The following is a 27,360-nucleotide window of genomic DNA, read 5'->3' on the forward strand; positions in this document are numbered from 1 at the left end:
AGGCACTAGGTCATATGCACGTAAGATGGATTTCTTCACCTCCTCATACGTTCCAGATACCTCCTCCGGTAGTGATGCAAACAGTTCTCTAACCCTACCTACCAGCTTTGTTTGAATGAGTACATAGAACATAGAAAATACAGCACAGAACAGGCCCTTCGGCCCACGATGTTGTGCCGAACCTTTGTCCTAGATTAATCATAGATTATCATTGAATTTACAGTGCAGAGTAATACCCACATGTCCTGTGGCCATTGCATTTGTTTAGCTACCTTCTCAAATGAAATGAAAAAGGCGTCTACCTCCTTCTCGTCAAACCGTGGCAATGCTTGGACATATTTAAATAGATCCCCACGTCTTCGACTATGACGCTCTGTCTCATTATCCTCATCCATCTCCTCCAACTGTACGTGTCCCTTTGCGTCTACCAATTTTAACTGATTTTCATGTTTCAGAGCCATTTTCCGAAGTTCAAACTCTCTCTTTTTCCCTTTCCTCTCTATCTCTTTCTTTGTTTCTTTCTTCTCTCTCCTTTTCTTTTTCCTCTCCATCTCTATCTCTTTCTTTTTCTATCATTGCACGTTTAAGTCACTTAAATTCTTTTTCATGTTCAAATTGCTTAATCTGCAACTGGAGCTTTGCCATATTTAATGACTCAGAATGTATCTCGGGCAAACAAAAATGCGCAGATACTGCGTTAAGTACCTCATCTTTTTGTATTTTGCTAGGCAGTGTTAACTGCAATGCTTTTGCCAAACCTAACAGTCTGTCTTTAGTCTCTGTCCGTAAGGTATCACATGTTACCGCGTCCAACCCCAAAAACCTCTGAGCCTCCGAAAGAGCCATTGTTCACAACACAACCAGTAAAACTAAAATACCACACCAGAAAATAAACAATCCGTCACTGTCTTTACGTTCACAAAAGCCAATCCAATAGATAGATTTTCATCCCCCTCGAGCCCCCAATTGTTATGGGCGAGGCGTTTTCAGAACCCCAAAATGCATCATGGAGTTAATGGTTGCTTTTCCGAGCACGCGGCTTGTTCGCCAGGTGTGATATTACAATTATGGACACGTGGTTTTTAAACACAAAACAATGTTTATTCTATGAACTCAACTTAAACTTTTAAATAACCATTGGATCCCTTAACACCCCTTACTTCAAAGATAACCCAGAAAACAATACACCACTAAATAATCCCTCAAAATGTTCCTTCAAACATCCAAAACTTCAAACCTTCAAAACAGTAACACATCAGTCACAGTTAATATATATATTTTCTGTTTTATGGCAGAGATATATATGCTTGGTTGACTTCAGCTCCAGCACCTTGCTTTCTTCCTGCAGCTCTCTGCAAACACACAGACACACCCAAGCTGCTTTTTCAAACTGTCTTTCTCCTTTCACGCAACTCACAGCAAACCAGAACTTATCAAGCTGCTGTCTCAAACTGACTTTCTCCTTTTAATCAGCTCACAGCAAAACAGCCAGGCACTTTGAAGCTGCTCTCAGCAAAACCAGCCAGGCACCTTTCAAACTGCAAAACCAAACTTCAAAATGGCTGAACTGAGCTGAGCTCCACCCACTCTCCGACATCACTGTTTTCTTAAAAGGTACATTGCTTACACATCCATTTCTTAAAGGTACTCTCACATGACAACTTAAAGTATGGGCAGGAGGTTTCGAAGGGATGTGAGGAAAACCCTTTTTATCCAGAGGATGGTGGGAGATGGGAATTCAATGCCTGAAAGGGTGGTGGGTGCAGAGACCCTTCTAGCATTTAACTATTTAGATGTGTATTTGTGATCCCAGGCCATACAAGGCTGTGGGCCAAGTACTGGCAAATGGAATTAGAATGGTTAGGTGGTTCTGTTTAACCGGTGCAGACGCGATGAGCCAAAGGACCTTTTCTGTGCTGTATGATTCTATGATTACTTTATGATTGTTGTCCATCAATATTTTAATTGAGACTGAACAAGATATCTGAATTATTGTTTTATCTGTTAATTTATAGGTGGGATGTGTCAAGACAGAGGTCAGTGAGATAATTGAGGTTCATGCTCATGACTTGCGTCCAAAGACGAGGAGTGGATCGATGAAATGTGAAAGTGGTATGAATAAACTATTCTTCTTCAGTTCTCTACCCAAAGGCAGGACCTTGGGTATTATTTGTTGAACTACAGCAGAGTGCTGTGATATTTTTCTTTTATACTATGGGTACGGTCAGACCTTCTATGTCTGCTGGAACAGAGATTGAATCCCAGGCTGTTGGTATTAATCTGACCCAAATGTTAGCTGTCTAGCCAATTGCAATATCATGCATATTTTTTTGTAGCCCAACTTGCTCATAATTTCATGTTTTATTTTCAGTGTTGGAAGCACTGGATAAGAAAGAGGTGTAAGGATAAGCTGGGCCATTACAAACCAGTCAGTTTAACTTTGGTGTTGGGGAATACATAGATACATAGAAGATAGGAGCACGAGGAAGCCTTTTGGCCCTTCGAGCCTGCTCCACCATTCATCACGACCATGGCTGATCATCTAACTCAATAGCCTAAACCTGCTTTCTCTCCATAGCCTTTGATCCCATTAGAACATAGAACATAGAACGATACAGCGCAGTACAGGCCCTTCGGCCCACGATGTTGCACCAAAACAAAAGCCATCTAACCTACACTATGCCATTATCATCCATATGCTTATCCAATAAATTTTAAATGCCCTCAATGTTGGCGAGTTCACTACTGTTGCAGGTCGGGCATTCCATGGCCTCACCACTCTTTGCGTAAAGAACCTACCTCTGACCTCTGTCCTATATCTATTACCCCTCAGTTTAAGGCTATGTCCCCTCGTGCCAGCCATTTCCATCCGCGGGAGAAGGCTCTCACTGTCCACCCTATCTAACCCCCTGATCATTTTGTATGCCTCTATTAAGTCTCCTCTTAACCTTCTTCTCTCCAACGAAAACAACCTCAAGTCCATCAGCCTTTCCTCATAAGATTTTCCCTCCATACCAGGCAACATCCTGGTAAAACTCCTCTGCACCCGCTCCAAAGCCTCCACGTCCTTCCGATAATGCGGTGACCAGAACTGTACGCAATACTCCAAATGCGGCCGTACCAGAGTTTTGTACAGCTGCAACATGACCTCCTGACTCCGGAACTCAATCCCTCTACCAATAAAGGCCAACACTCCATAGGCCTTCTTCACAACCCTATCAACCTGGGTGGCAACTTTCAGGGATCTATGTACATGGACACCTAGATCCCTCTGCTCATCCACACTTTCAAGAACTTTACCATTAGCCAAATATTCCGCATTCCTGTTATTCCTTCCAAAGTGAATCACCTCACACTTCTCTACATTAAACTCCATTTGCCACCTCTCAGCCCAGCTCTGCAGCTTATCTATGTCCCTCTGTAACCTGCTACATCCTTCCACACTGTCGACAACACCACCGACTTTAGTATCGTCTGCAAATTTACTCACCCACCCTTCTGCGCCTTCCTCTAGGTCATTGATAAAAATGACAAACAGCAACGGCCCCAGAACAGATCCTTGTGGTACGCCACTTGAAACTGAACTCCATTCTGAACATTTCCCATCAACCACCACCCTCTGTCTTCTTTCAGCTAGCCAATTTCTGATCCACATCTCTAAATCACCCTCAATCCCCAGCCTCCGTATTTTCTGCAAGAGTCTACCGTGGGGAACCTTTACTGAAATCCATATACACCACATCAACTGCTCTACCCTCGTCTACCTGTTCAGTCACCTTCTCAAAGAACTCGATAAGGTTTGTGAGGCATAACCTACCCTTCACAAAGCCATGCTGACTATCCCTGATCATATTATTCCTATCAAGATGATTATAAATCTTGTCTCTTATAATCCCCTCCAAGACTTTACCCACTACAGACATGAGGCTCACCGGTCTATAGTTGCCGGGGTTGTCTCTGCTCCCCTTCTTGAACACATTTGCTATCCTCCAGTCCTCTGGCACTATTCCTGTAGCCAATGATGACATAAAAATCAAAGCCAAAGGTCCAGCAATCTCTTCCCTGGCCTCCCAGAGAATCCTAGGATAAATCCCATCAGGCCCCGGGGACTTATCTATTTTCAGCCTGTCCAGAATTGCCAACACCTCTTCCCTACGTACCTCAATGCCATCTATTCTAATAGCCTGGGTCTCAGCATTCTCCTCCACAACATTATCTTTTTCCTGAGTGAATACTGACAAAATATATTCATTTAGTATCTCGCCTATCTCTTCAGACTCCACACACAACTTCCCATCCCTGTCCTTGACTGGTCCTACTCTTACCCTAGTCATTCGCTTATTCCTGACATACCTATAGAAAGCTTTTGGGTTTTCCTTGATCCTACCTGCCAAATACTTCTCATGTCCCCTCCTTGCTCGTCTTGGCTCTTTCTTTAGATCCTTCCTCGCTACCTTGCAACTATCCATCGCCCCAACTGAAACTTCACACCTCATCTTCACATAGGCCTCCTTCTTCCTCTTAACAAGAGATTCCACTTCTTTGGTAAACCACGGTTCCCTCGCTCTACGCCTTCCTCCCTGCCTGACCGGTACATACTTATCAAGAACACGCAGTAGCTGATCCTTGAACAAGCTCCACTTATCCAGTGTGCCCAATACTTGCAGCCTACTTCTCCAACCTATCCCCCCCAAGTCATGTCTAATGGCATCATAATTGCCCTTCCCCCAGCTATAACTCTTGCCCTGCGGTGTATACTTATCCCTTTCCATCATTTACGTAAACGTCACCGAATTGTGGTCACTGTCCCCAAAGTGCTCTCCTACCTCCAAATCCAACACCTGGCCTGGTTCATTACCCAAAACCAAATACATCGTGGCCTCGCCTCTTGTTGGCCTGTCAACATATTGTGTCAGGAAACCCTCCTGCACACACTGTCCAAAAAACGACCCATCTAATGTACTCGAACTATATCTTTTCCAGTCAATATTTGGAAAGTTAAAGTTTCCCATAATAACTACCCTGTTACTTTCGCTCTTATCCAGGATCATCCTCGTCATCCTTTCCTCTAAATTCTATGAAATTCTATCCCTAGAACTATTTGGAGGCCTATAGAAAACTCCCAACAGGGCGACCTCTCCTTTCCTGTTTCTAACCTCAGCCCATACTACCTCGGAAGATGAGTCCCCATCTAGCATCCTCTCCGCCAGCGTAATACTGCTCTTGACTAGCAGCGCCACACCTCCCCCTCTTTTGCCTCCTTCTCTGAGCTTACTAAAACACCTAAACCCCGGAACCTGCAACATCCATTCCTGTCCCTGCTCTATCCATGACTCCGAAATGGCCACAACATCGAAGTCCCAGGTACCAACCCATGCTGCCAGTTCCCCTACCTTATTTCGTATACTCCTGGTATTGAAGTAGACACACTTCAAACCACCTACCTGAACACTGGCCCCCTCCTGCGACGTCAAATCTGTGCTCCTGACCTCTATACTCTCAATCTCCCGTACCCTAAAACTACAATCCAGGTTCCCATGCCCCTGCTGCATTAGTTTAAATCCCCCCCCCCAAAGAGCACTAACAAATCTCCCCCCCAGGATATTTGTGCCCCTCAGGTTCAGATGTAGACCATCTTGTCTGTAGAGGTCCCACCTTCCCCAGAAAGAGCCCCAGTTATCCAGAAATCTGAATCCCTCCCGCCTGCACCATCCCTGTAGCCACGTGTTTAATTGCTCTCTCTCCCTATTCCTCATCTCACTATCACGTGGCACGGGCAACAACCCAGAGATAACAACTCTGTTTGTTCTAGTTCTGAGCTTCCATCCTAGCTCCCTGAAAGCCTGCCTGACATCCTTGTCCCCTTTCCTACCTGTGTCGTTAGTGCCAATGTGGACCACGACTTGGGGCTGCTCCCCCTCCCCCTTAAGGACCCGGAAAACACGATCCGAGACATCACGTACCCTTGCACCTGGGAGGCAACATACCAAACGTGAGTCTCTCACGCTCCCACAAAATCTCCTATCTGTGCCCCTGGTTATCGAGTCCCCAATTACTAATGCTCTTCACCTCTCCCCCCTTCCCTTCTGAGCAACAGGGACAGACTCCGTGCCAGAGGCCCGTACCCTATGGCTTACCCCTGGTAAGTCCCCCCCCCCCCCCCCCCAACAAGTATCCAAAGCGGTATACTTGTTTCTCAGGGGAAAGACTGCAGGGGATCCCTGCACATTTTGAACTTCAATACTCACCCACCAGCAGCTTCTGCACTCCGCTCCCACTGAAACTCCAAGTGATTGCCCCTGCAAGGTAAGTTATTTTAAACCTAAATACTCACCTACCGGCGACCCCTGCACGCCGCTTCCCAGAAGTCCGCGGGTCGAACTTCCTGTTCCCGCCTTAAAAAATAAAATTTTTAAAAAACCAACAGCATTCTTCCCAAGTGCTATATCTAGCAGCCTCCGATGATGATGTGGGGAAGGGGTACAACTCTAAAGGGCAGAGAGACCTGCTTGTAGTATGTGCATAAGTCATTAAAGGTGGCAGGACAGGTGGGGAGACCAGTTAATTAATTAAGCAGACACCGTATCCTAGGTGTTAATAATAGTCATCGAGTAGGAACATAGAAAATAGGAGCAGGAGAACGCTATTCCGACCTATGAGCCTGCTCCGCTATTCATTATGATCATGACTGTTCATCCAACTCAATAGCTTAATCCCGCCTACCCCCCATATCCTTTGATCCCCTTTGCCCCAAGTGCTAAATCTAATTGCTGCTTAAAAACATTCATTGTTTTGGCCTCAACTGCTTTCTGTGGTAGCGAATTCCACAGACCGACCGCACTCTGGGTAAAGAAATTTCTCCTATTCTCAGCTCTAAATGGTCTACCTCGTATCCTCAGATTGTGAGGCCCGATTCTGGACACCCCCACCATTGGGAACATCCTTCTTGCATACCCTGTCCAATCCTGTTGGAATTTTATAGGTTTCTATTAGATTCCCCCCCCTCATTCTTCTTAACTCCAGCGAATACAATCCTAACTGACACAATCCCTCTTAATCCGTCAGTCTTGCCATCCCAGGAATCAATCTGATAAATCTTCTCTGCACTCCGTCTATAGCAAGAACATCCGTCCTCAGATAAGGAGACCAAAACTGCACACACTATTCCAGGTGTGGCCTCACAAGGCCCAGTATAATTGCAGCAAGACATTTTTGCTCTTGAACTCAAATCCTCTCGTTATGAAGGCCAACGTACTATTTACAAGAGCAAGGAGGTTATGCTGAAATTGCCTCGGGTACCAGTTAGACCTTGGCTGGATATAGTGTACAGTTCTGAATGCCACACTTTTTGAAGGATGTGAACGCATTGGAGAGAGTGTAGAAGAGGGTTACAGGAATCCAGTGTTGCTAACTTTGGTTGGCTCTTAATTCGTTGCCCGTTGTGTCTTTACTTAATTTGCTCTGTTTCAATAACCTTTGCTCTAGAGTCGCCAGGTATCTTCATGATACCACCACAAGGTTCAAGTTCAAGTGCTGATCAATAACTCGACACACCAATTAGTAAGATTCAAATCAAAACACATTTATTATACACAGTAAATCACTACTCATGCATAAAACTCTACTTACTCGACTATCTCTAACACTAAAAGGCCTATACTTAGCTTCGGAACTGGCCCACCAGGTCAGGGGGACAAATGGCCTTTCGTTCGATCCTGAGTCTGCAGGATTCAAAAGCTGGTATGGATTGGTAGCTAGGAGCGCCTATCTTGTAGCGTGCGTTGACTGGAGACTTACTTGGTTAATGAGGCAGCTAGGCAGTTCACTGTCAAGGATTGTTTCGCGCTGCAAAGTGACCCTGCCAAAATGACCGATTTGTACTTGGGGGGCTTTACTTTATAGTCTCCAGGGGCTTCGCGCTGTTCGGGGCGGACCCCGTATCTGGTTCCAAGTGATTGGACTACATTCCGATCACTTGGATCGATTTCTCCAATACTGGGGCCGTTCCCTGATCGCTGGCCGATCCCTAAGTGTCCGTTGGCCTTCCTTTGTCTTGGCTCCTGCTGGCGCCGAGGAGTCTGGCTTGGTCTTATTCGCCTTACATGTTTCAATTGTTCCCGGGGATCGCTCATTAGTATGCAGATGGCTGCTGGTTTCAGTGCTGTCTGGGCTTTTGCAAGTTCTAACACACAGGAGATTTAGCACTTGCTAGTTTTTGCCTGTGTTGGCTGAATTTCCCTGTAGTCTTTGCGGATCTCCATTTTAAGTCGGGAAGTGGCCAAGGGGTCAGGGCAGTAGCATCCGCGCGCAACCAAAGGGATCTTGCTAAGATCCAGGTGAACATGAAGGTTGTCTTCATCTTTCTGTCTTTCTGTCTTCTTCTTTTTCTTCCTCTGGAGTTCCTGAAGTTCCGTAGTTCCATGGACCCAAGCATAATATCTGTTACTATCTTGTGTAATATCTTGAATGTTAGCATGTCTTTTAGTGCCAATTTCCCTTTATAATTGGTCACCATGTGTGATTCCCTAATTTTTTTTTTTAACCGAAAATTTGGACTAGACATCTAAGCAAGTACTGCCGTACTGCGAGCCGTCTCGCAGCCTGTGTCATTTACCATCCTAGTGTTTGAGGATGTAAATAGCAGAGGGAAGCAACCATAGGTTGCCAAAAACCAAACAAAAGAATTATGAACATAATGAGTCAAAAATGGGGTGCGTATGGGCCGCGGCGGGTAAGATTTGGATGGAATCCCCGGATAGGATGGTGACCAATGCCGTATGTGCTCTACCCGAGCGTAGCTGACCAGAGGGGGGTCCTCGGGCAGGGCGGAGACCAATGCCATTTCTCTACTGCCTGAGCAACCGGCAAGAACGGGCAAAAATGTAGTCATCGTGGGGGGTTGCTGTAAAGGTTCTACCGTCGAACCAGAAGAGCAGTTATGAACGGGGGCTGGCAAGCTCTCAGCGGTTTCTGCCGATAAGCGTGCTGGCAAGTTTTCACAGGTTTCTGCCCACAAATATGGCGTGTGGCCGTGAAACTTCCGAGTTTACAAACAGCACATAACAACACTAACAAACAAACATTGAACAACATGCTGCAGGTTCCATCAGAAAGGACACCGTTTCTCCCAAGCGGTTCCTTTTTAAAACATCATCTGGACACCTCAGTTATCAGTTGCGAACAAGGTCGCAAAGCGGTTCTCGTTTTGGGAGTCAGACTCAAAGTCATCCTCTTCTCCCAGATGCCATACTCTGGAATGCATGAGGGCATGGTGTGACTTAGGGTCCATCTCGTCATTTCGGACGAGCCTGTATGAATTGTCACGGTGCCAAAAAGTTGGATCTAATTCTGTGGGGATGGAGTCAGGGTCGTCGTCATAGGGCGGTGGTCTTTGGTGAGGCTTGTTGAGGAATTTGATTAGGAAGGGATCACTCGAATCGTATTCAGATTCGCTGGGTGTGGGTCCTGTTGCATGGAGGCGTGCTGTGGCTATTGTCTGTGTCACAGTCGCTGTCTCTGCTGCTGATGTCTGTGGGCGTTCCGGGAGTCTAGAGTTCGGGGGTGGAGTCGAGGTCGAGTCCGTGGATGGGGTGGGCATGTTGGGGGAGGGTGGGGATACGTGAGCTGTGGGCGGGCCGTGGTCTGCTGCGTCGAGCATGACGTGTGTGTGGTTAGACTGCGAGCCATATGCCTTGAGCTGGGTACTTAATCTTGTACACGGAGGGGTTTACTTTGCCCGCAATGGAGTACGGACCCGAATACGTTGGTGACAGGAACGCGCTGGGGTTGTAAATGGAGAGTATGACCTGCTGTCCTACTTCAAACTCAGTCGCGTGCACTGTCTTGTCGAAACAGTCCTTGCTCTGTTTCTTCCTTGTGCCTAATCTTACTGCGGCTGCTAGCTGAGCCGTTTTTACATTTTCCACTAATTGTTTGACTGTGTTCTCGTGTGTGAGGGCCGTCACTTCGGGGCTGGTCAAGTCAAGTCCTGATAAAAATTCTGTGCCTTTCATGGGGCGTCCGGTCATGAGAGTGTGTCATCCTGTGGATGATGAAACGGTGTCACATAAAAACATTAATGCAAAGGGGAGGACTGAATCCCAAGTGGTGCTGTTTTGTTGGACCATTTTCCTGAGGGTTGCTTTTAGGGTCCGATTCATTCGCTCCACGATACCACTTGACTGGGGGTGGTATGCGATGTGGAATTTTTGGGTAATGCCAAATATCGTGAGGACGTTCTTCATGACACGTCCAGTAAAATGGGAACCTTGGTCGGATACAATGCTGCGGGGGAGTCCCCATCTTGTAAAGATGTGGTGGGTTAAAATCTTCGCGGTAGTCTTTGCCGTATTTGTCCTAGATGGGAATGCTTCTACCCATTTTGTAAACGTGTCTATGACAACTAACACGTACTTGTGACCATTCCTGCTAGGGGGCAATGGTCCTATAAAATCAATCTGGAGGTTAGTCCAGGGGCCATTAACGGGGCGGGTGTGGCTAAGCTGAGCTTTCTTTGCGTATCTGTCCGGATTGTTTTGAGCACAGATGAGGCAATTTTCAACGTAGTGCGTGACGTCGTCCTTTAAACTCGGCCACCAACAGAGCTGCCTGAGCTGGGCTGTAGTGGGGTCAATTCCCTGATGCCCATGACTATCATGGAACAAATAAATGAGCTGATTCCTGTCCTGTTCAGGAACCACATAAAGGGTGTCTTTTAGGACCACACCATCATGTGTGGTCAGTGCATTTTTAAACCTATCATATGGGGCTGGAAAGCTTCCTTTTAAAATCTCCCTGAGATTAATCTTGCTTCTGGGCCTGCACTAAATCCTCGATATTAGTCTGTGAGACCTGAACTGCATTCACTGGGGCGCTTTCGGGGGGGTTCCAAAAATGTCCATGTCTGGAACCTGCTTTAGCCAGTGCGTCGGCTTTTATATTTCCAGGTGGGGAGGAACGGTGGTGACTTCGGACATTAATGATGCCAAAAATCCTGTCCTGTGCTTTGTCTAAAATGTGCCGGAGCAATGGGGCTGAAGGGAGGGGTTTTCCGTCTGCGGAAACAAATCCTCTTGCTTTCCACAGGGGTAGGAATTCTGTGAAGCTGTTACAGATATAGAGGCTGTCCGAGTATATGTCTGCTGGGCTGGGGAAGGAATCTGGGTGATCTATAATGTACGCAATGGCTGCTAGTCGCCTGCGCGCCTAAGTGTCCTGGTAGTTTTAATGAGATTTCTTATAGGGCGCGTCCCTGCGCATCCTCAATTTATATGCCGCATCCTGTAATGCGCTTCCCGTTTAATACAGTGGAAGAACCATCCACATATATTCGCAAAGGTGCGCACGTGTCTCTGTGCTGGGGGCTCTGGGGTGAACTACCTATCTTTCTGGGGGGTGTTTTTGCGATAAAGGGGCCTGTGTTGTGGTGCAGTGAGATGATTTCACATTCGTGGGTGGTGCCTGGGTACTGAAGGTTGTCGGCTAGGAAAGTGTGGGTCTTGGTCCTTTTTACAGTGATGTCCCGTCCCTGTAAAAGAAGGGTCCATCTGGCTGCTCTAATCTGGCTTACTGAACCGTCCTTAAGTCGTTCGTCTAGTAAAAGTTGGGTGGGGGTGTGTTCCGTGAGGATTATGATGGGGTTTAATCCGGTGATGTATGAGAAGTATTGGACTGCCCAGAAAACTGCGAGCAGGTGCCTTTCACAGGCCGAAAATCCCTGCTCCACAGGATCTAAAACTCTGGAGACGTAAGCCACGGGTCTTAACTGTTCGTGCCGTTCTTGGAGGAGCACGGCCGAAAGGGTGCGGTATGTGCTAGCTATCTCTATAGCATAGGGGGAAAGCCGCTCTGGAACCTGTAGTGCGGGGGCTGCAATGAGTGCACACTTTAAGGCATCTACATCATCTGTGTGCTGCGGAAGCCATTCCCAAGGGGCTCCTTTCTTTAGGAGCTCCGAGAGGGGTGCTGCCTTGGTGGCAAAACCGTCAATATGGTTTCGGCAGTAGCCAACCAGTCCTAAAAACAACCGGAGGGCGGAAACATTCTGGGGAAGGGGCAATTTGACAATCGAGTCAATTCTTTTATGCTCGATCTCGCGTTTACCATGCGTGATAATAGTTCTCAAATATACCACTTTGTCTTTCAAAAGTTGGGCCTTCTAGGGGTTTACTTTGCAACCAATCTGCTGTAGGAGTTCCAGGAGTTCGGCCAGAAGCTTGATGTGCTCTGCCTTGGTGTCTGTCTGCAGTAATAGGTCGTCCATGTACTGGGCCAGACATTCGGGGCGAGAAAATTTTGATAAGCCATTTGCCAGCTGTCGGTGGAAAATGGAGGGGGAGTTGTGGAATCCTTGTGGAAGGCATGTCCATGCGTACTGCTGTCCTTTAAAAGTGAAGGCAAATTTGTATTGGCACGCTTTTGCCAATCGAATGGACCAGAATCTGTTACTGATGTCCAAAACCGTAAAATATCGTGAGTTTAGTCCCTGTTTGAGCATGGTCTCAGGACTTGTGGCTACTGTGGGGGCTGCTGCGGGGGTGACTTTGTTGAGTCCCCGGTAATCGATGGTCAGTCGCCCTGATCCATCGGGCTTTCTCACTGGCGAAATCGGGGCATTATTAGTAGAGGCTACTGATCGAAGTACGCCCTGTTCTAATAAGCTATCGATAACCTTTGAGATTTCTCACTCTGCCTCTTGGGGAAAACCATATTGTTTCTGGGGTCTAGGGTCAGGTCCTGTTATTTGAACCGAACCAGCCATCCTGCCACAGTCATGTTTATGACTTGCAAATGTGGTCCTGTTTTTCTGAAGGACTGCCCTAACCTGTTTGACCGTGCTAATCGTGGTCGGGTCAAACCAAAAATTGCCGACTGCGCTAATCTTATTCGCATACTCACCTACTGTGAGCGTTGCGGGGGCTCTTGCTGACTTTGTCATTTTCCAGACACATTGATTTACTGGATCAAATGAAAGGGTGTGGGAGTTCATGAAATCAATGCCCAAAATGTGTTCTGCTGTGTGGTCTAGATCGACCAAAACTATGGGGTGTTTTGTGGTAATATTGCCAATTTGAATGGGTACAGGGGCTGTGATGTGTCCCTGTTGTGAGTGGCCTGTGAAGCCACTGAGGGTGATTGTGGCTGTAGTGGGCCACATGTCTTTTTGGAACATGGTGGCGGAATTAATTGTGGTGCGGGACCCTCCTGTGTCCCAGAGAAATTCGATGGGCTGACCCCGTATTTTCGCTGCAACGACTGGTCGGCCGGACCTTTCGCAAAGGGTGTTGCAGACCCAACTGGGGGAGCCCGAACACCGTCAGTCAGTTCCGTTCAGGTCTGTCTGGTCTGAACGGGCGCTCACACTATGTATGGGCTTTGTCTTATTATTCAGAATTCCTGCCTGCTGGGCTTTCTGTGGCTTTCGTGGGGCATTGCATTCTCGTGCAAAGTGTCCTAATTGTTCACAGTTGTAACACTCCTGTGGTTTCTGTGGGGGGCTGTTCCTGCCTTCGTTCACCCATGCGGGGTTCTGGTGCGTTTTGACTGCTTGGATATCTGCCTCTGCCTGCTGTTCTTCGGGTTTCCTAATTGCGGGTTTGTTTTGGACAGATTGCTCCCAGGAGCGCGACAACCTCTTTAAAACCCATTTTTCGTTGTGAGCTTCTTCCGAGGGGTCATAATTGGTACAGGCTACTTGCGCCGCTGGTGTAGTGGTATCATGCAAGATTCCCATTCTTGCGACCCGGGTTCGGTTCCTGGGCGGCGCACGCTAATAATTGGTACAGGCTTTTTGTCCTGCCTCTGTGGCATGGGAGATAAGGATGCGGGTCCATTTTGCCATGTTGTCTTGGGACAAATGAGTGCGTTCTAAGTTTCCGAAAACGGCTGTAATATGGATCCACAGGCGTCCAGCAAACGCTGTGGGGTGTTCTGTTTTCTTCTGCCTGCACTTATTCAGGCCTTCTACTGGGTCACCTCTGTTATAGCCGATCGCATCTAGGATCGCCGTGTGCATCTCTGCAAGGGTGCCTCCTCCTGCATTCTGTTGGTCGGGAAGGGCTGCTACAACCGAAGGGTCTAAGCTTAAAACTGTGAGCTTCGCTTGCTCACGCTCATCCAGGCCGTACATGGTCGCCTGCAGCTTCACTCTAGCAAAGAAGTGGTGGGGGTCTGAGGTGGGGAGGAATGGTGTGATCTTTTTGCACGCGTCCTGTAATTGGGTCACAGTTAAGGGGGTGGTGGAAAGGAATTCTGCGTCTCCTTCCGATGTGACTGTGCGGTGGGTGTGACTGGATTCATGGTTGCCTGGTCTATCTGCTCTGTGGGGGGTTGGGGTGCTTTTCTCTTTTGGGGCTTTCCTTGCGCACATGTTTCCTGCGGTTTTGTTTAATTCTTTCCAATCATGGCCGTCTTTCTCACCTAATTGGGATCCAAAGGTGTTCTGAAACCCATTTTGCACTGAAAGCAAAGACTGCAGTTCCACAATCTGCTTCCGGCACTTTGCGTGATCTAATGAGCTTTGTCTGTGCTCCCTGGTGGCAGTATGGAGTGCTCTTAACGCTGCCTTTAGATCGCTGCACTGCCTTTGCAATGCCTCTACCTGTTTCTCTGTCTCTTCTCTTACCAGGACTGCACGTTGCTTGTCCTGATAGGCCTTCTCATATTGGGTTTGGAAGCTGCTCAGATGCGCTAGACGGGCAGCACGGTAGCATTGTGGATAGCACAATTGCTTCACAGCTCCAGGGTCCCAGGTTTGATTAAGGCTTGGGTCACTGTCTGTGGGAAGTCTGCACATTCTCCCGTGTGTGCGTGGGTTTCCTCCGGGTTTCCTCCCACAGTCCAAAGATGTGCAGGTTAGGTGGATTGGCCATGATAAATTGCCCTTAGTGTCCAAAATTGCCCTTAGGGTGGGGTTACTGGGTTATGGGGGTAGGGTGTAGGTGTTGACCTTGGGTAGGGTGCTCTTTCCAAGAACCAGTGCAGACTCGATGGACCGAATGGCCTCCTTCTGCACTAAATTCGATGACAAGACTGGTGTGCCCACTTGGCATCATCCACCTCTCCGTCCTTTGCTGCCAATTTCCTTCTTAAATCCATATTCTCTCTCTTGATCTTACTAACATCGACCTTGCTCATTCGATGTCGCTCTTCTATCTCTTTGCGGAGCGTCCGAAAGACCTCCTCTGTGCCTCGTGCAAGACAGGACACGATTGCCATCGGCTTTCGAGCTTTCCCTAAGCTCTTCTTATGGATCTCTGACAGGTTCTCTCACCAAGTATGTCCTATACTCCCGGGACCTGTTTCCTCATTATCACAGAATTCACTCCAAAGGGGCCATCCTTTCCCTTTGAGATATTTCCTGATCTTTTCTTCCCAAACGGGACACTGTCCTACTCTACTGCTGGTCACTGCGACCTCAAATTCCTGGGGGTTCATGAGGCGTTACATTGCCATTTTTCCTATCTGAATGCTCTTTTAAAATTTGGAACGAGGGGTACTAAGGCGGTGCTGTAAACACGGGTATGGCGTTTTCTATTTTCTGGAATACAAACTCCCGACAGTTTTTCGGAATAAATTCTTATCCGTTTTACCTTATAGCCCTGTTAGTTACGCATGCATTAACTCGCTTCCGAATTATGAGGAGTGATCAGAACTGCTTGAACACTTGTGATTTTTTCTGTTCCCAATAGGATTCTAATTCAAATTTTGGGTTCTCCCGGAGTGGTTAAGCCACTTCTAAGTCGGGTCCCGTCAGGATGTCGCCAGTAAATGTTGCTAACTTTGGTTGGCTCTTAATTCGTTGCCCGTTGTGTCTTTACTTAATTTGCTCTGATTCAATAACCTTTGCTCTAGAGTCGCCAGGTAACTTTATGATACCACCACGAGGTTCAAGTTCAAGTGCTGATCAATAACTCGACACACCAATTAGTAAGATTCAAATCAAAACACTCTTATTATACACAGTAAATCACTGCTCATGCATAAAACTCTACTTACTCGACTATCTCTAACACTAAAAGGCCTATACTTAGCTTCGGAACTGGCCACCAGGTCAGGGGAACAAATGGCCTTTTGTTCGATCCTGAGTCTGCAGGATTCAAAAGCTGGTATGGATTGGTAGCTAGGAGCACCTATCTTGTAGCGTGCGTTGACTGGAGACTTACTTGGTTGATGCGGCAGCTAGGCAGTTCACTGTCAAGGGTTGTTTCGCGCTGCAAAGTGACCCTGTCAAAAAGACCGATTTGAACTTGGGGGCTTTACTTTATAGTCTCCAGGGGCTTCGCGCTGTTCGGGGCGGATCCCGTATCTGGTTCCAAGTGATTGGACTACGTTCCGATCACTTGGATCGATTTCTCCAATACTGGGGCCGTTCCCTGATCGCTGGGCGATCCCTAAGTGTCCGTTGGCCTTCCTTTGTCTTGGCTCCTGCTGGTGCCGAGGAGTCTGGCTTGGCCTTATTCACCTTAGATGTTTCAATTGTTCCCGTGGATCGCTCATTAGTATGCAGATGGCTGCTGGTTTCAGTGCTGTCTTGGCTTTTGCAAGTTCTAATATACAGGAGATTTTGCACTTGCTAGTTTTTGCCTGTGTTGGCTGAATTTCCCTGTAGTCATTGCGGATCTCCATTTTAAGTCGGGATGTGGCCAACCCAGGTGGCTACATCAGGGATGCGAACAGTTATGAAGTTAGCTTGAAGAGATTGAGACTGTTCTTGGAGAGAAGAAAGCTAAGAAGAGATCTGAAAGAGGTGCTCAAAATCATGAGGATGTTGGACAGAATGGACGGGAAAACATTGTTCCCACTCGCAAAAATATCGAGAACGAGAGGGCACAGATTTAAAATAATTTTCAAAAGAAGTAAGTGTGATGTGAGAAAATACTTCACCCAGCTCGAGGTTCGAGTCTGGAATGCACTGCCTGGAAGTGTGGTGTGTTGCTAACTTTTGGTTGGCTCTTAATTCGTAATTTGCTCTGTTTCTAAATCCTTTGCTCTAGAGTCGCCAGGTATAATGCCGCCACGAGGTTCAAGTCAAGTAATGATCAATAACTCAACACACCAATTAGTAAGATTCAAACCAAAACACATTTATTATACTCGGTAAATCACTACTCATGCATAAACTCTACTTTCTAGCCTATTCCTATCACTAAAAGACTTAGCTTCGGAATTGGCCCACCAGGTCAGGGGAACAAATGGCCTTTCGTTCAGGTCCTGAGTCTGCAGGATTCAAAAGCTGGTATGGACTGGTAGCTAGGAGCACCTATCTCGTAGCGAGCGTTGACTTGATACTTACTTGGTTGGCGGCCGCTGGACAGTTCACTCCCTGGGGTTGCTGAGTGACCCTGTCAAGAAGGACGATTTGAACTTGGGGGCGTTACTTTATAGTCCCCAGGGGCTTCCCGCCCTTCGGGGCGGACCCCGTACCTGGTTCCAAATGATTGGACTGCGTTCCGATCATTTGGATCGATTTCTCCAATACTGGAGTTGTTCCCTGATCGCTGGGCGGTCCCTAAATATCCGTTGGCCTTCCTTTGTCTTGGCTCCTGCTGGCGCCGAGGAGTCTGGCTTGGCTTTTTTCACCTTAACTGTTGCAATTGTGCCTTGGAGTTGCTCATTACTATGCAGATGGCTGCTGTTTCAGTGCTGTCTGGTGTCTTACAGGTTTCAATACACATGATTTCTGTATTTGCTAGTCTTTGCCTGGGTGTTGGCTGAATTTCCCTTCAGCCTTAGCGGTTCTCCATTTTAAGTCGGGAATTGGCCAACCCAGGTGGCTACAGGCGGAAGCAGGTTCAATTGAGACATTCAAGAGGGCATTAGATGATAATTTGAATAGAATCCCAGAAGCATTCTGAGATAAAATTTGACACCAAACCACAGATGTTGGGTCAAATAGATTCAAAGTTCTGAAGAGTGGTTTGAAGCGGAGCAAAGAGTTGGGGAGGTGGAAAGAATTGCTGAATTTACGATGTGGCCAGTTGAAGACTGTTGAAGACACAGCTGACAATGTAGGAATGAGGTTGTGCAGGAAGCTATAATTTAAGAGGGTCCAATCGCATCTGGATTTTGGCGTGGGCTGACGGAGAATCCCACCCCCCATGTTCCATTCCCCCCCCCCCATCCCATACTATCCACTTCCACAGTTCTGAGCTCCTTAAAGCGATGGCCAAAGGCTCTATCGCTAATGCAAATAGCTGGGGTGACATAGGGCACCCCTGCCTGGTACACCGGTGCAGAGTAAGATACCCTGAGCTCATATTATTTGTGCGGACACTCGCCATCGGTTCCCTATATAGTAGCTGTACCCATTCCGTAAATCTCAGCCGAATCCGAATCACTCTAGGACCGCCATCAAGTACCCTCACCACGTACCCCCCTCTACCTGATGGAACACCTTTTCTGCATCTAGCGCCACAACCACACCGTCTCCTTTCCCTTGGCCGACGTCATGATTACATTTAATAACTTCCTGATATTCAAAAATAGCTACCTTCTTTCACAAACCCTGTGTGGTCTTCCCCTATCACCTTCGGGAGGCACCCCTCCAACCAGTGACTTGGTGTCTACATTCAGTAACAATATGGACCTATACGACCCACACTTGATGAAGGTGTGGAGGACCGATAGGGTCCTTGTCTTTCCTTAACAGCAGGGAGATCAAAGCCTGTCCGAAGGTTTGTGGTAGCACTCCCTTCCCTATCGCCTCCTCAAACATACCCACCATCAGCGGCGCCAATTTGTCTTTGAACTTCTTGGTAATACTCCACTGGGAATCCATCTGGTCCTGCCGCCTTCCTGGATTGCATCTTCCCAATTGCCTCCTTTACCTCTTGTTTATGGAGTGATGGTTGAGGGCTGACCCAGAAAACTGTGGAATAGTAGAATGTGGAGGTAACAAATGTGTTGGTGTAACTTTTGGAAGATGGGCTGAGGCAAGGGTGGAAACAGGTGATGTTCTCAGTGGGCGGGACAGGTGGTTTGTAATGCAGAACAAGGCTAGCAGCGCAGGTTTAATTCCCATACCGGCCTCCCCGAACAGGCGCCGGAATGTGGTGACCAGCGGCTTTTCACAGTAACTTCATACTTGTGACAATAAAAGATTATTATTATTATAGAGGTGGAAGTAGTCTCACTGATGGAGAGGATGTGGAAGTTGGAAGCTGAGTTTGGTCAAATGGGGTGCACAGTTCTGGTCCAGCTTCAGTTTGGCTGTAACCCAATTTAAATTTATTTTTTAAAAAAAATGTATTTTATTCCAAACATATTCAAAAGTACAAAAACATGTATCAAAAAACATTATCAACACACCCATAGTTCACAGTTCATGCAAAGAGTTTGTCTTTTACCCCACCGTCCGTCCGTCCGCCCCCACGACAAACAATTCCTCAAATATTAACCGTCCCCACCGTCTCTCAAAGCCCTCTGCTGATCACCTCAACTCGAACTTGATCGTTTGCAGCCGGAGGAAATCGTACAGGTTCCCCAGTCAGGACGCCACCTCCCATGGTGTTGCCGATTGCCAATCCAACAATATCCTTTACAATAAGGGAGGCGAAGGCCATCACATCGGCCCTCCTTCCCTCTACCAGCACCGGCATTTCCGATTCCTCCCCAAATCACCACCATTATGTCTGGCCCGGCCTCTACCCCCACAATCTTTGATAGCGTCCCGAAAACCCCCTCCCAGTATTTCCCCAACTTAAGGTGATTAAGAAGGCAAATGGAATTTTGTCCTTCATTGCTAGAGGGGTGAAGTTTAAGACTAGGGAGGTTAGGCTGCAATTGTATAAGGTGTTAGTGAGGCCACACCTGGAGTATTGTGTTCAGTTTTGGTCTCCTTACCTGAGAAAGGACGTACTGGCGCTGGAGGGTGTGCAGAGGAGATTCACGAGGTTAATCCCAGAGCTGAAGGGGTTGGATTACGAGGAGAGGTTGAGTAGCCTGGGACTGTATTCATTGGAATTTAGAAGGATGAGGGGGGGATCTTATGGAAACATATAAAATTATGAAGGGAATAGATAGGATAGATGCGGGCAGGTTGTTTCCACCGGCGGGTGAAAGCGGAATTGGGGGCATAGCCTCAAAATAAGCGGAAGTAGATTTAGGACTGAGTTTAGGAGGAACTTCTTCACCCAAAGGGTTGTGAATCTATGGAATTCCTTGCCTAGTGAAGCAGTTGAGGCTCCTTCATTAAATGTTTTTAAGATAAAGATAGATAGTTTTTTGAAGAATAAAGGGATTAAGGGTTATGGTGTTCATAAAACATAGAAAAACATGGAACATAGAAAAATACAGCACAGAACAGGCCCTTCAGCCTACGATGTTGTGCCGGAAAGTGGAGCTGAGTCCACAAATGATCAGCCATGATCTCATTGAATGGCAGAGCAGGCTCGAGGGGCCAGTGTTCTTATGTTCTTCTCGGGGTCCCGCCCCAGAACATATGCACGCGATTTGCTGGTCCTCGACCACATTTCTCACATTCATCTGCCACCCCCTGGAAGAACACACTCACACCGAGGCATGGTAGCACAGTGCTTAGCACTGTGGCTTCACAGTTCTGGGTCCCAGGTTAGATTCCTGGCTTAGGGCACTTGTCTGTTCAGAGTCTGCACGTTCTCCCCATGTCTGCGTGGGTTTCCTCCCACAGTCCTAAGATGTGCAGGTCAGGTGGATTGGCCATGCTAAATTGCCCTTATGTCCAAAAACGCTTAGGTGGGTTTATGGGTAGCTCTTTTCGGGGGCCTGTGCAGACTCGATGGGCCGGGTGGCCTCCTTCTGCACAGTGTATTCTATGTGTATTCTATGAGTCATATGTACCACCTTAAATTGAATCAAACTTATCCTCGCTCACCAGGAGGTGGAATTTATCCAATACATCGCCTCACTCCACACTCCATCCTAACATCTCCCCCTCCATTTATTTTAATCCTCACGACGTGTGCTCCCCCTAGACACCCATATACATTACCAAACCTGCTCTCCCCTTCCTCATTAAGGAGCAGCAACCACTCCAACATGCTATTCTCTGGCAGCTTGGGAAACCCTTTCCATTCCTTCTACGCAAAGTCCCTCACTTTCACATACCTGGACTGACTTCTCTTCGGCAGCCCCACCCTCTCCCGCAGCTCTTCCAAACCTGTAAACCTCTCCTCCAGGTGCAAATCTCTCGCCTTCACCAGCCCCACCTCCCTCTGCTTCCTATACGTGCCAACTTAAACCCATGGTTCCCACACAACGGTGTCAGCCCCAACATTGCCTCCATCCTAAAGTGTCTCCTCAACTGGTTCCACACCCGAATCGTGGACTGCACCACTGGACTCACCATGTACTTCCCAGGCGCCCGCGGAAGCGACCCTGTCACCATGCCCATCAGATTGGGCCCTCTATAGTACTCCTCCTCCATCCTAACCCATTTTAACCCATCTCCTTCCCACCACCGTCTCACCTTCTCCGCATTCGCAGCCCAGTAGTTATGCAGCAGGTTTGGTAGTGCCAACCCCCTTTCTGCCTCTGTTACAGGGCCCTCTTTATCCTAGGTACCTTCCCCACCCATATAAACTCTGAAATCACTGCGACTAGTTTCCCAAAAAAGACCTTTGGGAATAAAACCAGGAACCTTGGCAGAAGGTTCATTAAACCACCTGGACTATCCCTGCCAGTGTCAGATGTAACATCCCATCTCCTAAAATCCTCCCTAACCACCTCCACCAGGTTACACTTGTGCATTGTCGACCACTCCCCTGTCACCTGGACCCCTAGATTCCTGAACCTGTCCCTGGTTACCCTAAATGGCAACACCCCTAGATTGGCTCCCCCGCCTGCCGCATTCACCGGAAACAACTCATTCTTTCCAACGTTCAGCTTATAACCCGAGAAGGCCCCGAACCTCTCCATATGTCCATAATTCTCCCCATACTCTCCGGGTCCAACACGAACAGCAGCAGGTCGTCTGCGTATAGCGACACCTGGTGTTGCCTACTCCCTCCAAAATCCCCTGCCACTCTACTTGGCCCCTAAAAGGGACATCACCAAGGGCTATATCGCCAGCGCAAACAACAGCGGTGACAATGGACACCCTGCTTTGATCCCCTGTGCAACCCGAAACTCCGTCAACTCATCTCATTTGCCCGTACACTCGCCACCGGGGCCACATACAACAGATGCACCCACGCCACAAACTTCGGGGCAAACCCGAACCTCCCCAGAATATCAAACCGGTACCACTACATCTGGGCTGGTTTAGCACAGGGCTAAATAGCTGGCTTTTAAAGCAGACCAAGGCAGGCCAGCAACACGGGTTTAATTCCCGTACCAGCCTTCCTGAACAGGCGCCGGAATGTGGCGACTAGGGACTTTTCACAGTAACTTCATTTGAAGCCTACTTGTGACAATAAGCGATTTTCATTCATTTCACACCACCCATTGGAAAGCTTTATCTGCATCCAAAGAGACCACCACTTCTGGTACTCGCACTTTGACGGGTCATGATCACATTAAACGCCTCCTGATGTTACTGGAATACTGCCTGCCATTTACAAAACGCGTTTGGTCCTCTGCAACAACCCCTGCAATGCATCCTACCATCCTCCTCGCCATTAACTTGGCCAAAACTTTCACATCCATGTTTAGCAGTGAAATGGGCCTTTATGACCCACATTCCAGGTCCTTCCCCTTTTCCGGATTAGCATGATTGACACCTGGATCAGTGTCTCCGGTAGCTCTCCCTTCTCCAGTGACTCGTTATACATCCCCAGCAAATGGTGGTGCCAACTCCATCACAAACTCTTTATAGAACTTTGACAGGTAGCCCTTCAGCCCCAGGGCCTTCCCTGACTTCATCTGTCTTTTGTTATCCATCACACCTATCAGCCCTAGTAGTTCCTCCAGCTCTCCTCTCTCTTTATCCAGCCTTAGGAATTCCAACTCATCCAGAAACAGCCCCATAACACCTTCCTCACCACCCGGCTCAGCCCTATACAGCTTCTTGGAATACTCCCTAAATGCCTCATTAATGTTGCCTGGCTCCGACACTGCTTCCCCCTTCCTTGTCCGTACCCTCAGAATTTCCTTGGACATGTCAGAAGCAGTCGGTGCAGGGACTCCCTGCGGTCGTTCCCCTGAGTAACAAGTATACCGCTTTGGATACTTGTGGGGGGGACGACTTACCAGGGGTAAGCCATGGGGTACGGGCCTCTGGCACGGAGCCTGTCCCTGTTGCTCAGCAGGGAAGGGGGGAGAGGAGCAGAGCATTAGTAATTGGGGACTCGATAGTCAGGGGCACAGATAGGAGATTTTGTGGGAGCGTGAGAGACTCACGTTTGGTATGTTGCCTCCCGGGTGCAAGGGTACGTGATGTCTCGGATCGTGTTTTCCGGGTCCTTAGGGGGGAGGGGGAGCAGCCCCAAGTCGTGGTCCACATTGGCACCAACGACATAGGTAGGAAAGGGGACAAGGATGTCAGGCAGGCTTTCAGGGAGCTAGGATGGAAGCTCAGAACGAGAACAGAGTTGTTATCTCTGGGTTGTTGCCCGTGCCACGTGATAATGAGACGAGGAATAGGGAGAGAGAGCAATTAAACACGTGGCTACAGGGATGGTGCAGGTGGGAGGGATTCAGATTTCTGGATAACTGGGGCTCTTTCTGGGGAAGGTGGGACCTCTACAGGCAGGATGGTCTACATCTGAACCTGAGGGGCACATATATCCTGGGGGGGGAGATTTGTTAGTGCTCTTTGGGGGTGTTTAAACTAATGCAGCAGGGGCATGGGAACCTGGATTGTAGTTTTAGGGTACGGGAGATTGAGAGTATAAAGGTCAGGAGCACAGATTTGACGTCGCAGGAGGGGGCCAGTGTTCAGGTAGGTGGTTTAAAGTGTGTCTACTTCAATGCCAGGAGTATACGAAATAAGGTAGGGGAACTGGCAGCATGGGTTGGTACCTGGGACTTCGATGTTGTGGCCATTTCGGAGACATGGATAGAGCAGGGACAGGAATGGTTGTTGCAGGTTCCGGGGTTTAGGTGTTTTACTAAGCTCAGAGAAGGAGGCAAAAGAGGGGGAGGTGTGGCGCTGCTAGTCAAGAACAGTATTACGGTGGCGGAGAGGATGCTAGATGGGGACTCTTCTTCCGAGGTAGTATGGGCTGAGGTTAGAAACAGGAAAGGAGAGGTCACCCTGTTGGGAGTTTTCTATAGGCCTCCAAATAGTTCTAGGGATGTAGAGGAAAGGATGGCGAAGATGATTCTGGATAAGAGCGAAAGTAACAGGGTAGTTATTATGGGAGAATTTAACTTCCCAAATATTGACTGGAAAAGATATAGTTCGAGTACATTAGATGGGTCGTTTTTTGTACAATGTGTGCAGGAGGGTTTCCTGACACATTATGTTGACAGGCCAACAAGAGGTGAGGCCACGTTGGATTTGGTTTTGGGTAATGAACCAGGCCAGGTGTTAGATTTGGAGGTAGGTGAGCACTTTGGGGACAGTGACCGCAATTCGGTGACGTTTACGTTAGTGATGGAAAGGGATAAGTATACCCCGCAGGGCAGGAGTTATAGCTGGGGGAAGGGCAATTATGATGCCATTAGACATGACTTGGGAGGGGTAGGTTGGAAAAGTAGGCTGCAAGTGTTGGGCACACTGGATATGTGGAGCTTGTTCAAGGAACAGCTACTGCGTGTTCTTGATAAGTACGTACCGGTCAGGCAGGGAGGAAGGCGTCGAGCGAGGGAACCGTGGTTTCCCAAAGAAGTGGAATCTCTTGTTAAGAGGAAGAAGGAGGCCTATGTGAAGATGAGGTGTGAAGTTTCAGTTGGGGCGCTTGATAGTTACAAGGTAGCGAGGAAGGAACTAAAGAGAGAGCTAAGACGAGCAAGGAGGGGACATGAGAAGTATTTGGCAGGTAGGATCAAGGAAAACCCAAAAGCTTTCTATAGGTATGTCAGGAATAAAAGAATGACTAGGGTAAGAGTAGGGCCGGTCAAGGACAGGGATGGGAAATTGTGTGTGGAGTCTGAAGAGATAGGCGAGATACTAAATGAATATTTTTCGTCAGTATTCACTCAGGAAAAAGATAATGTTGTGGAGGAGAATGCTGAGACCCAGGCTATTAGAATAGATGGCATTGAGGTACGTAGGGAAGAGGTGTTGGCAATTCTGGACAGGCTGAAAATAGATAAGTCCCCGGGGCCCGATGGGATTTATCCTAGGATTCTCTGGGAAGCCAGGGAAGAGATTGCTGAGCCTTTGGCTTCGATTTTTATGTCATCATTGGCTACAGGAATAGTGCCAGAGGACTGGAGGATAGCAAATGTGGTTCCTTCCTTCAAGAAGGGGAGTAGAGACAACCCTGGCAACTATAGACCTCACGTGAGCCTCATGTCTGTTGTGGGTAAAGTCTTGGAGGGGATTATAAGAGTCAAGATTTATAATCATCTAGATAGGAATAATATGATTAGGGATAGTCAGCATGGCTTTGTGAAGGGTAGGTCATGCCTCACAAACCTTATTGAGTTCTTTGAGAAGGTGACTGAACAGGTAGATGAGGGTAGAGCAGTTGATGTGGTGTATATGGATTTCAGTAAAGCGTTTGATAAGGTTCCCCGCGGTAGGCTATTGCAGAAAATACGGAGGCTGGGGTTTGAGGGTGATTTAGAGATATGGATCAGAAATTGGCTAGCTGAAAGAAGACAGAGGGTGGTAGTTGGTGGGAAATGTTCAGAATGGAGTTCAGTTACAAGTGGCGTACCACAAGGATCTGTTCTGGGGCCGTTGCTGTTTGTCATTTTTATAAATGACCTAGAGGAGGGTGCAGAAGGGTGGGTGAGTAAATTTGCAGACGATACTAAAGTCGGTGGTGTTGTCGACAGTGCGGAAGGATGTAGCAGGTTACAGAGGGACATAGATAAGCTGCAGAGCTGGGCTGAGAGGTGGCAAATGGAGTTTAATGTCGAGAAGTGTGAGGTGATTCACTTTGGAAGGAATAACAGGAATGCGGAATATTTGGCTAATGGTAAAGTTCTTGGAAGTGTGGGTGAGCAGAGGGATCTCGGTGTCCATGTACATAGATCCCTGATAGTTGCCACCCAGGTTGAAAGGGTTGTGAAGAAGGCCTTTATTGGTAGAGGGATTGAGTTCCGGAGTCGTGAGGTCATGTTGCAGCTGTACAAAACTCTGGTACGGCCGCATTTGGAGTATTGCGTACAGTTCTGGTCACCTCATTATAGGAAGGAGGTGGAAGCTTTGGAACGGGTGCAGAGGAGATTTACCAGGATGTTTCCTGGTATGGAGGGAAAATCTTATGAGGAAAGGCTGATGGACTTGAGGTTGTTTTTGTTAGAGAGAAGAAGGTTAAGAGGAGACTTAATAGAGGCATACAAAATGATCAGGGCACGGATGGAAATGGCTAGCACGAGGGGACATAGCCTTAAACTGAGGGGTAATAGATAGAGGACAGAGGTCAGAGTAGGTTCTTTACGCAAAGAGTGGTGAGGCCGTGGAATGCCCTACCTGCAACAGTAGTGAACTCGCCAACATTGAGGGCATTTAAAAGTTTATTGGATAAGCATATGGATGATAATGGCATAGTGTAGGTTTTGTTTTTTGATGTTAGGTTAGGCTTTTGTTTTTTGACGTCCCATGTCGGTGCAACATCGTGGGCCGAAGGGCCTGTACTGCACTGTATTGTTCTATGTTCTATGTTGCAGCTGTATAGAACCTTAGTTAGGCCACACTTGGAGTATAGTGTTCAATTCTGGTCGCCACACTACCAGAAGGATGTGCATGCTTTAGAGAGGGTGCAGAAGAGATTTACCAAGATGTTGCCTGGTATGGAGGGCATTCGCTATGAGGAGAGGTTGAATAAACTTGGTTTGTTCTCACTGGAGCGAAGGAGGTTGAGGGACGACATGAGAGAGGTTTACAAAATTATGAGGGGCATAGACAGAGTGGATAGTCAGAGACTTTTTCCCAGGGTAGAGGGGTCAATTACTAGGGGGCATAGGTTTAGAGGAGATGTACGAGGCAAGTTTTTTTTACACAGAGGGTAGTGGGTGCCTGGAACTCGCTGCCGGAGGAGGTGGTGGAAGCAGGGACGATAGTGACGTTTAAGGGGCATCTTGACAAATACACGAATAGGATGGGAATAGAGGGATACGGACCCCGGAAGTGTAGAAGATTTTAGTTTAGACGGGCAGCATGGTCGGCGCAGGTTTGAAGGGCCGAAGGGCCTGTTCCTGGCCTGTACTTTTCTTTGTTCTTTGTTTTTTGTTCATGGCCAGCCTCCATAGTTAGTGGGCCAGCATATGGATCGCCTTCTCTCTATAGTCATGCTGCACCCCCCACTGCTTTCCCTGTCACCAGCC

The 27,360-nt window shown here is 47.8% G+C and overlaps 1 protein-coding gene and 1 non-coding gene across 5 annotated transcripts in view; both read left to right on the forward strand.

Moving 5' to 3' along the window:
- Positions 1-27,360, forward strand: part of kdm5ba (lysine demethylase 5Ba) — a 676,108-nt gene that overhangs the window by 107,241 nt on the left and 541,507 nt on the right. For all 4 annotated transcript variants that reach the window (XR_011935801.1, XM_072480724.1, XM_072480725.1 and 1 more), the window contains exon 6: positions 2,016-2,112. Coding sequence is in view for 3 of the 4 variants with exons in the window: in XM_072480724.1 (XP_072336825.1) it covers positions 2,016-2,112 (97 nt within the window). In the remaining variant the exon portion in view is untranslated. The remainder of the gene's footprint in view (positions 1-2,015; positions 2,113-27,360) is intronic.
- trnag-ccc (transfer RNA glycine (anticodon CCC)) lies at positions 13,696-13,766 on the forward strand. Its single transcript has one exon. It is a non-coding gene; the product is annotated as a tRNA-Gly (tRNA).

This window comes from Scyliorhinus torazame, chromosome 17, assembly GCF_047496885.1.
Source record: "Scyliorhinus torazame isolate Kashiwa2021f chromosome 17, sScyTor2.1, whole genome shotgun sequence".
Taxonomy (NCBI): Eukaryota; Metazoa; Chordata; class Chondrichthyes; order Carcharhiniformes; family Scyliorhinidae; genus Scyliorhinus; species Scyliorhinus torazame.